This window comes from Mastomys coucha, unplaced genomic scaffold (genome assembly GCF_008632895.1).
Source record: "Mastomys coucha isolate ucsf_1 unplaced genomic scaffold, UCSF_Mcou_1 pScaffold1, whole genome shotgun sequence".
NCBI lineage: Eukaryota > Metazoa > Chordata > Mammalia > Rodentia > Muridae > Mastomys > Mastomys coucha.
Window position 1 is genome coordinate 70,690,651 of NW_022196891.1, and position 11,304 is coordinate 70,701,954.

Here is an 11,304-nt window from a genome sequence, read left to right on the forward strand (position 1 = left end):
TTCAACCCTTTTTTACATTTATATAGCACACTGTTAAAGATAAATATGAGTATATGTTCATTTAGTTGAAATTTGTTGAAATATCATTAAAATTCTCATTTTTTATATTAAAAAAAAAGAAAGCTTTCTTGTTCTCTAAGAAGTTCTCTCTGCTCTCTTCTTTTCTCTATCTTTTTCTTTCCTCCTTCTCTGATGTAAGGATCATAATGCTCTTACTCTCAATACATTTTCTCCCAATGCTATGCCCTTACTTCTAAGTTCTTCTTGAGTTCAATTCTGTCTCCTCTCTCGGTCCTCAGCACTTACACATCTTTCAGAGTACATGATCACATGGCAAAAAGTTCACCCCAAGTTTATACATAAATTCAAATCATAAATTTAATAAAACATTTACAACAAGGAAAGTTTACATCCATATCCATTAGGAGTAATTATCTGGCTAAACATTCATCATCTGTCAATAGGTCTACACATTTATAGAGAGTTAAAGACCATAACTAATTTATCATTGAAGGTTTGTATAGATAAAACTAGTCAATATTTTATCTTCTGTCCTTGCACCAAATCCGTAGTTTTCTTTTTATGACTTTTGGTTAATTGTTTTTACAATTGGTTAATTACAATCTGTTGTAATGTGCTCTATGTTGTAGATGCATTCTAACTCAGAAGCAATTAACTCATGACACTTGAAGACTGACAGAGTTCTCAATGCAGTATTGATATCTGAAAGGACTTAATAACAGTCCTATTATAAAAGAGCTTAATATTTACTAATATAATTTCAGTAATTCTTATAGAATCATCATTAAGAATTAAGAAATTATCTATTTGTCTATATAGAGTCATTACAAGACCATGCGTTTTTGTTTTTCTGCAGAGATATTCTCAAAAATACCTACTGAGTGTTATATGTATTTAATATCAGGAGTACTGATAATAGGTACTTTAATAATAGAAGGAATCTTTTCTAAAATGACATTCTTCTTGGCTTTACCTAGAGAAACAAATCCATCAGTAAGTTTGACAGTTCATGGTGGAACCATCTCAGGAAAATCACCTGCTAGTTTTGAGCTTCTCCATGATGGCTCCTGGCATAGTAGACAATTATTTAAATTATGTCAAGATAGTAGGATGCAAGGAATGAAACTGCCCACTGTGGGTTTACTGTGCCACTTCAGAGAAGAGCAATGAAGCAAGGGGTAGGTGAGAATCATGTCTCTCTTATATTAGGTGTTTTTAGACTAAGCCTCTTTTTCAAGAAAATGAGGTCTTTCTTAATGTGCAAGTCTAACCAACAATTCTGAAAAGTTAGTCATCCTTTCAATTGTTATAAAACTCTTATGTTTCTATAGGTACTTGTATTGTCTATTCACAGTGTGAAGAATGTTTCTGGGATAAAAGCATGGATGGAGGATGCTTTGATTCACAGCTTTTATTGAATATGTTATCTGACAACTTCAAATATGTAAAAAATATGTTTTCTCCACTATAATCCTGATTTCTCCATTCTCCCTTCCATCCTCAACACCTTCCCTCCCCAGTCACTATAGTTCCCTTCCTCACATTGTATCTTTTGCTGTGTTGTTTTTGGGAACCAGTTACTGTTTTTGTTTGTTTGTTTGTTTGTTTGTTTTTTTACAGAAAGAGGATGAATCTCTGTCAAACCAATGGATGTAATGGCCACTCTGAGGAGCTAGACCCATGTAGAAACAGGGAAGACTCTCTCTCCCATCATGAAGAGGGGAACGTAGCCCTATATATGAGATGGAGATGTTGCTAAGATTAATCTCCAGCAAGGAAAATTCAAGCTCCATTCTAATGCAGATTTGTGCACTGTTGGAGAGCTCTACTTTTAAAATGGGATTTTCTATTCTGGGGCAGGGAGCTTATGACAGAATCTCTTTTCTTAAAGTTTTCATAGGACAAGTAAATGATACCTGAATTTCCAAAGAATTGTACTCTGGGTAGAATCCTTTTGGGTAATAATATAATGATTCTCCTTGTTTTAAAACTGTTATTGTTATTCTACATTGTTCAAGGGGACTTTACTTGCCTGGGGAAAGATCAGAAGACTACAGGGGAGAAGCCAATTGCATTTCAAATAGACCTTTAAACACTCATGACTGAAACATTTATAATGAAAATGGAAAGAGTTTTTAAGTCTAGCAAACTTTTCTGGAGAGGAATACCTCTCAGAGTTTAGAGAGAAAGATTTTGAATATAAAAGACTGAGTACTAAGATATTCTATGTGTGAAACATAAAGTATAAACCATGGAGCTGAGAAGAATTCAGTGTTTTCTGTTTAAATAAAATAAAGACATGCATCCTATGGGGAAGAGAACTCCACAGTGAGTAGTATATTGGTGAAGGCAGACCCTTGCCCTTGTCCCCAGCTAAACCTTGGTTCCTTTATCAAGAAAAGAAAGGAATCATTGAAACAAGGAGGGTATTAATGTTCTTCACTTTCCAGAGAAGACTCTTAGAAAGGCATGGGTCCTGGCAGGGCAGGAGTAGGCAAATGAGGAGTTAGATGGATTGTTTGTGGATGCCAAATTGACTATGGTTCATTATGTCATAGGACCAAAATACACCTGGACAGTCTAAGATTATCAATAAGAGATTCATGGAAGGATGGCCAACCTAGAATGACCTCTGGCTGGCCACAAGCAAGAAATGAAGTGCTGGACTCACACTGATGAAAGAACATGGAAACACCAAAGTCCTTTCAATGTGTGACATTAGGTTGCCTGCGGGGTCTTGTATATTCCTGGAATCTAAGAAGTGGAGCAAGAAATAATCATGGGATTTCCTCCATGTGAAAGAAACTGACTATAACTGGATTCCATATAAGTAAACACGGGGACGAAAGCAAAAGTCACCAAAATAAGGAAACCTCAAATTTTATTGGTTTTACTCGTAATCTGGATTATTCATGAATAATTAACTAGTTTACATGAAATACATGTAGGTAATTTTTCCTCCATCAAGAGTATTAGGACCTTTGACAAACAGATTGAAGGATAGAACTATCTTAGATTTACTTACCTGAATATGTAGCATATCAAATACACAATTGCTTTGCACATTTTATTTGATATTTCTGCATTTTGACAATGTTTTACAAAATACAGAATGTGAACTCATGTATCTTTTGTGAATGTTGAAATTAATTTTCAGTAAAATACTTTGATTTGCTCAATAATTATACCTGCTAGTTACTAAGTTTTTTTTTCATTACTAATCTTTTTCTCATAATTGAATCTAAAATTTACCCCATTGTTCATTTTTTTTTTTGAGGTAAGGAAGAATAAATAGTCTGCTATTACTTCATTTTTCAGACAGTTAATTGCATTTTATGGAAGTTTGCATGTGAGAATTTCTTACTATTTACATTTCTCAGTTTTTCAGTGGTAATGGCGTCATCTAATTTATTTCAGAAAGGTGTGGTATTGGCTTACTTTTCCACTAAATTCTCTTTCCCTGCCTTGGTACTTGGTTTACAAGGGGAAGAAGAAGGCTCATCCAGAAAGACAATTTCTTTTCTTTTCTTTTGTTTTTCAGAAAGACTATTTCTAAATCCATTCTTCTCCTCTTTCTGCTCTTCACCATGTCAACTCCAACCTCAACTCAACTCTCAGGAAGTTCCCATAAAGATTTCTTCCCTACTTTCCCGTCTTCTTTGCCAATTTTCAGAATTCTCCAGCAATCTTCTTCCTCAACAACACCCTCTTACTTTCTGATATATATATATATATGTATGAGACATATATATATATATATATATATATATACACATGCATATATATACATATATACATATATATGTACATATGTATATACATATGTATATATATGTGTGTATATATGTGTATATATATATATATATATATATATATACATGTTCAATGAAGGATGCTTTTATTATTAGCCTGAGAAGTACTTCTCCTCCATCTGGCTTATCTTCAGGAAGAAGCAAAGAATTAGACCAATGACCATTGCATTCTAATACTATGGCCAGACTCCCTTGACTATCCTGTGTTGATCAGGTTTTTTGATTTAATATCTCCTTTCCTCTTCACAGCCTTTTCTTCGGTCCCTTTCATTTGGAATTCTACCTGTGGCAGATAGGAAATGTGAAGCTCTTTTAGAGTTCCATGTGTGATTGCTTGAAGATAGTTGGTCTGGAAAGTTTTAGCTCATTCCAAATTCATTTTTAAAAAGATCTCTTTAGTTTTTCATTGCTTATCTTATTAAAACACAAGGCATCTAGATTTCATTACACTAACTACTTGTTCAAGCATCTAATTTATTTTAAGAGAATATTCCTTGAGTAATGTTTAAGTGTAGTTATGATTCAACAAGAAACAGATTTGTCCCTTTAAGTTTAAGCTTGAAATAGACATAAGATCATATCTTTAACCTTGTAATTATTTTCTAGAGTAGAGCCAGTCGCTGTCTATGTTCAGGTCTTGGAAGTGACTTCTGTGGTTTTTTGTTTTTGTTTTTTGATTTTTTTTTAATGTTAACCAAGAAGTTGAGGAAATGAAATTCACTTATTAGAGGCTGGCTACCAGATTCATGTTTGCCCTGCCCCAGGCTATAATGTATGAGTCTTCTAAACACATAAAACCCTAGCTTTATACTTTTACCTGTCAGGCTCCATGTGAAAAGGACAAAATTATTTGGAGAGAAATTAACAACTATGATAGGGATTTTCTACCCAACACTTTTCGCAGAGCATCCTGGACTTCCTTGTTCCTTAGACTATACACAACAGGGTTTAGTAAAGGTGTTATTACAGTGTAAGTCACTGAGATCAACTGATCCTGGTCCCTAGTGTTCTCTGATTTGGGCTTGAAGTAGGCAATTGAGGCACAGCCATAGTGAATGATGACCACAGTGAGGTGGGAGGCACAGGTGGCAAAAGTTTTTCTCCGGCCTTCAGCTGAGGCAATCTTGAGAATGGTGGAAATAATAAGGACATAGGAGACAAATAGGAAAGTGGCAGGGGCTGTGATTACCATAAGGCTGAGAGCTAATGTCAAGATGTCATTGATGACTGGCACAGTACAGGCCAGATCCAAAATTGGACGGACATCACAGAAGAAATGTTCAATCAGTGTGCTGCAAAATGGCAGCCTGAATATGGCCACAGCCTGAACTAGCGAGAGCAAGAACCCTGTGGCGCTGACTGAAGATGCCAGAAGTACACATACCCTCCAATTCATGATGATGCTATAGCGAAGTGGGTTGCAAATGGCCACATAACGATCATAACCCATGACTGCTAGCAGGAGACAGTTGGTGATTGCAAAGCCAAGGAAAAAAAATAGCTGAGTCCCACAGCACTCCAGGGAAATGGATTGGCTCAGACCAACAAGGCTACCAAGCATGCGTGGGATAATGACTAGAGAATAGAAAGTCTCTGAAGTTGAGAGAACACTTAAGAAGAAATACATGGGGGTGTGAAGGTGGTGGTTAATGCGGATAATTGTCACAATGATGACATTGCCAGCCAGAGTCAGGATGTATACAGCAAAGAAGACAACGAAGAGTGTGAGCTGATGCTCTTGGAAATTGGAGAAACCTTGGAAAACAAACTCTCTTACCTGTGTGCAGTTGGCTCTCTTCATTGAGGACCTCAAATCTGAAATTTAAAGAGAATGTCAATACTAGTCTTAGTAAACAGATGACCCTGACTCTGACTGAGAACACTGTAGAGAAACATTGAGTACAGTAGAGACTCACCTCAAACTCTGTACGTGGAGCTGTAAAGTTTAGTTGGTAGAGTCTTTATCTCTGAAGCATTGCCCCCTAAATTCAATCACTAAAACTTGTATTTTAAAACTATTTAAGTAAGAGCCAGGTAGTGGTATGTGGTTATGATAGCAGTACTTTGGAGATGATGACAGGCAGATGCCTGGGCTTTAGAGGGTAATCCACTTAGTTTCAATGAGTTCCAAGCCAATGAGACATTGTGTCTTTAAAAATTAAAAATATACATCAAAATCGGTGACATCTAAACAACAGCAGCTGATGTTGGCATCTGGGTTCCACACTTGTATACACATGCACACATGCCTGCATAAGCAACTGCAATTTCACAAATAGGAGCAGAACAAAAAGATAAACTGAGATCCTTCATAAATGATAGACTGCATCCTTGGACTAGAAATAATGATAGAATTTGGTTAGCCTTCCCTAAGAATCTGTTGAAAAGCATTCTTCTCAAGTACATCTTGATCCTCGACATAATGATTGTACAGGAAATTGGTTTTGAACTTTTCTTAGAATTAGATTATTGTTTAAAAGAAAACCACCACATCAGGAATCTTTGAAACAAAATACCTCAAAAAAAAGACACTGTTTGATATACTAACCCACGTCCACAAGAGCTCATGATGATAGCTGGGAACTACTTAGAACCAAATAGTAATAATTATGTAACAAAGTATGTGTGATATATGCAGAAGATTATCAGATGCAAATTTATATTTTAAGGTGTTTATTTTAAAAAGAAGCTAACAGAGTGTTAATTTCATCAGGTTAAGAAATAAGACAAGTGTAAAGTAGGAAGATAATACTATGAATTTGATGATAATAGCATAAAGCAAGAATAAATGATAAGGCATAGAACAGTAAAGGTTAACAAGCCTAAATGTTAGATGCTAGTGAAATTGACAAGGAAAAAATAATAGAGAACATGAACAAATTTCTTATTAACCCAAAGAGGAAGATAATTAGAGAAGTTTCAGAACAAAATAGGAAGTGTAGCTTCACAATTTAATAAATATTTTTAGTAAAATAAAATGACTACTTTGCTAGGAAAAAGTTAGCTATTCAATCAAGAAACTTGTACCTGACACCAATGGTGAGCCAAAACCTGTGGCTACACAGTATATATGCAGTAGGAGAGGACCTACAGCAATCATTCTTTTAAATATACATATTACACTAACTTTTTTATTAGATATTTTCTTTATTTACATGTAAATTTCTCCATTCCTAGTTTCCCCTCCAAAATACAAAGAAACAAACAAAAACAACAAAAACAAACCCCTGTTGCCTCCCCCCTCCCCATGCCTGCCACCCCACCCTCTCCCACTTATTGGCCCTGGCATTCCCCTACACTGGGGCACAGAACCTTCACAGGGCCGAGGTCCTCTCCTCCTATTGATGATCGACTTAGCAATCCTCTACTATACACATGCTGCCAGAACAATCAGACTCCTCCATGTGCAGTCCTTGGTTGGTGGTTGAGACCCTGGAAGCTCTGAGGGTACTAGTTAGTTCATATTGTTGTTCGTCCTAAGGGGCTGCAAACCCCTCAGCTCCATAGGTCCTTTCTCTAACTCCTTCACTGGGGACCCTGTACTTAGTTCAATGGATGGCTGTGAGCCTCTACATCTGTATTAGTCAGGTACTGTCAGAGCCTCTCAGGAGATAGCTATATTTAGGGTGGCTTGCCCTTCCTTCACACTAACTCTTAATGACTTATCCTTATACTTACAGATTGATATCTCAGTCCTCATTAGAGAATCTTCTATTTGTAGTAGATAGTGATTCTCGCTGGTATCTAAAGCTGGCCAAGGTTTGGAATAAGCTCAGAGAATGTTTATTTCTATCACCTCTCCTCTTCCCAAGACCCAAAGATCACTGCAGAAGGAGGTGCAGAAAATTTGTAAGAGGCAGAGGTGACCAATGAACACAGGGAAACAGTGTCCCTCAGACACAACAGGACAGCTGTACTTAAGTCAAAGCAATTGTTACATGCAGAAGCTTGGACCAAATCTCAACACAGAGAAGGGAGGTAGATATGAAATCCCATCCCAAGCATGGAGCTCTTGGAAATTTGGGAGAGGAAGAATCAGTTTTTAATTTTGATCCTTGTAGGTTGACCATGCTTCAGTAGAAGTCCACACATCTAAGAATATGAGTAACACAAATTCGATTTTGTGAGTTAAAAAACAAAAATTGTATACGAATTTGGGTGGGTAGGGAAGGCTCTTCCAGGAGCTAGGGAAGGATGAAAATGAATAATACATATCAAATGAACTTCTCAAAGATCCAATGAAAACTAAATAAAAAAGACCAATGAAAAACTCTGTGTCTCAGTCAGACTTAATTCTCAAATTGATGCAGCCTAGAGTCATCTAAGAGAACCAATCTCAACTGAGGAATAGCCTAGATAAGGTTGGTTGGTGATCATGTCTTCGTGGGAATTTCTTAATTATTAATTGATGTAGGTTGGCCCATCCTACAGAGGGCAGTACCAGTTCTCAGGTAGGAAAAAATCCACAATCAATCAAAACATAAAACCCAAAGCTGTGGAGCTCAGCCCCAATGGATACATGAACAAAGCACTCTTCCACCCAAGGCTCATTGCTGAAGAGGGGCCAAAGGATCAGGAAGTTTGCTGTGAGATTTTTGTTCCTTAGTAATGTCAGAATCTACACCCATAAAGTGTTACCAAGATGACTAGCCAAACATGATTTGAATATGGATGACACCAGTGGACATGGCAAAATAGTGGGGAGTGAGCCACAAGGCTTCAACCATACATAAAAGCCACAAACAATGGATCAGGGCTGAGGGAGACAGGCTTCTTCAGAGAAGAGCACATGAATTGGTGCCAAAAATGGTCAGCCTTGAAAACACACATAAAATTAACATTATATGGACTGAGCTGGTTATATTGAGCAATATATATATTAGCAATTAATGAGAAAAAAAGGCCATGAATTTGAAAGAGAACAAAGGCAGGTAATGGGAAGGTTGGGAGGCAAGAAGGAGAAGAGAGAAATGATTTAATTATATTATAATCTCAAAAATAAGAGAAACAATTCATCAGAGTAAAAAGCATAAGGAACTTAATTTAAAACATCAATATCATTAAAATTTCAGTGTTATATTATCATAGAAAATACCTTCAAGCCAAAACACCTAGGAAATATAGGTGCCAAATTCTTGCATGTTATATTCACAAATTTAAAACACCAGTACATAAAATGGTTAGGTGACAAAAGTTTGTTTCAGAATGGAAAATTTGTTTAAAAATAAGATTCCAATTTTGTGTGTCATCAAAACAGTGTTTAAAGAGGGAAGAATCATGTGACTATTTGATTTGCTACAAACACAGGCTCTAACATTTTTTTTCAATATTTGCACTTGAGAAGAATGTGTAGAAAGTTGAGAGTAAAACATGTTCTTCAAGCTGATTAACACAGGTAGCAATCCTATAGTCAACCTCACACTTAGTGCAAGGTATTAAACGGTTTTCTTAATGAGTAAGAACAAGATAAACGTGACAGCTTTATCTACTTCTCTCCAACATTATATTGAATATCCCAGCCAGCCCAATAAGTAAAAGAAAATGAAGATTGAGAAGGAAGAAATAAAACTAGACGTTTTCTAAAGATTATATTGATAGAAAAATTCAAAAGACGGTACTTAAGAGTTATGAGAATTAAGAGAGCTTAGCATGCTTTTCGGCACAAAACTTATTATGTAAAACTTCCTTGCATCTCTGTATTCAACAAACCTATACCAAATTAAATCTAGAATATCTATCATTTATCATCATTTCAATAAATATCAAGTACTCATGAATAAAGACTTCTATGGAGAAATTGTCCAAACCTCAATGAAGTTTAAAATCTTAAAGAAGTTTAAAGTAAGTGGTTATATGCGTGAATTCCAAAGACAATACTCTCAGTTGCACCTAGTCCCAGAGAAACCTACAGAGTCAATCCAAGTCACTTAAATCTCAAGTTGATTATTTTAATTACGTGTTGGTTGGATTAACAACTAATACAAATATTTATGTACAACATCAAGTCCCAGAAGCAACCAAAGAAAAGGAGATTTATCTCTCACATAACAGTACTTATCATAATGTCAGAATAATTAAGAAGGTGTGGGCAAAAAAAAAAAAACAACAATCATAGCAGGGGAAGAAAAATGAGTGCTGAAGGATAATGAATACATATTTGATCATAGATGGGGATTTAAAATGTTCCCTTTAATGTTATTCTCCCCACTCTTTTCCATTTATATATCTCTTATATTCTTTACATTTTATTTATTGTTTGATCGCTCTAGTAACATGTAATTACAATTATTTGTATTGACTTTTAAATGGGCTCTTTGGTTACAGGGGTCATAAATTTAGTTCCAGATCTACGAACCAAGCCCACTAATCTGGCTTTTTTTTTTTAGGTTGTTGATAAATACTTGTTAAATGAGCCAGTGAATATTGGAATGTTTTTTGAGTACTTTCAGTCTGCAGGAAGAGACTCATCCTTTAGTTGGATGTCTATGGAAGCTTTGCCTCGGGTAACCAGAACCAGGACACAGTAACTAAGTAAAAGCATGGACTTCAGAAATTCAGGGCTATGAGAGGGAGAGCACAGGATTCCTACCTTTAGGGACATTGCAGGCATATGGAGCATGTAAATAGTTGGGAAGCAGTAATGTCTACAGCACTCATAAGTGGAGAAACTGGAAGGCTGCCTGAGAGAATGGACACAAAGGGCGAGTATAGAGAAAGCCAGAGGATGACAATGTTGGCTTACCACTTTTCTTTCAGAAGGCACACACATCGGAACTTAATTTGTTTTTCAGATTCCAGTACACATTTAGGTAATCAGCTCCATTTCTAAAAATGATAGGAGAAACACGTATGTTTTTTTTTTACCTAAAAGAGTTTCCTTTTCCGGTATGATTGTCTCAGTGGTTAGGGGAACTGGATGCTCTTCCAAAGGTCATGAGTTCACTGCCCAGCAACTACATGGTGGCTCACAACCATCTTCTGGTGTGTCTGAAGACAGTGATGATTGTAATCATATAAATAAATAAAGCCTTTTTAAATGGTAAAAAAAAAAAGAGTTTCCTTTTTACTTCAGGAGAAACTGCATGGTAGACATGTGAAGAACCATTTTCAAAATGTACAAAAGAGTTCTCCATGATCACAGATATGGCAGAGCTACCTCTGAAGACTTGATATATACCAGGAGAATGCTTTCTCTATAGGAGAGCACTGTAGGACAGAAGAATCTACTTATTTTGTTAGGTTTAAATGTTGTCTCTTGAGAGTAACATTCAAGGACTTGGTAAAGCTCATATATTTGTAAAAAAACAAACAAACAAACAAAAACTATTAATATCTGAATGAGAAAGGCTCAGGAAGAATAGTACTCCTTTTTATCCTCTGCTCCAAGTATATATAGAATCCCAGAAGCAATATATTACATTTCCCTTCACACACACACACACACACACACACACACACACACACACACACA

General features: G+C 36.0%; 1 protein-coding gene across 1 annotated transcript; it reads right to left on the reverse strand.

Moving 5' to 3' along the window:
* Positions 1-4,655: 4,655 nt before the first annotated feature.
* Positions 4,656-5,695, reverse strand: LOC116071190 (olfactory receptor 10J1-like). The gene has a single exon (XM_031342625.1). It carries the CDS (start codon positions 5,632-5,634, stop codon positions 4,702-4,704), a length of 933 nt encoding a protein of 310 aa, XP_031198485.1. The 5' UTR covers positions 5,635-5,695; the 3' UTR covers positions 4,656-4,701.
* Between the last annotated feature and the right edge of the window lie 5,609 nt (positions 5,696-11,304).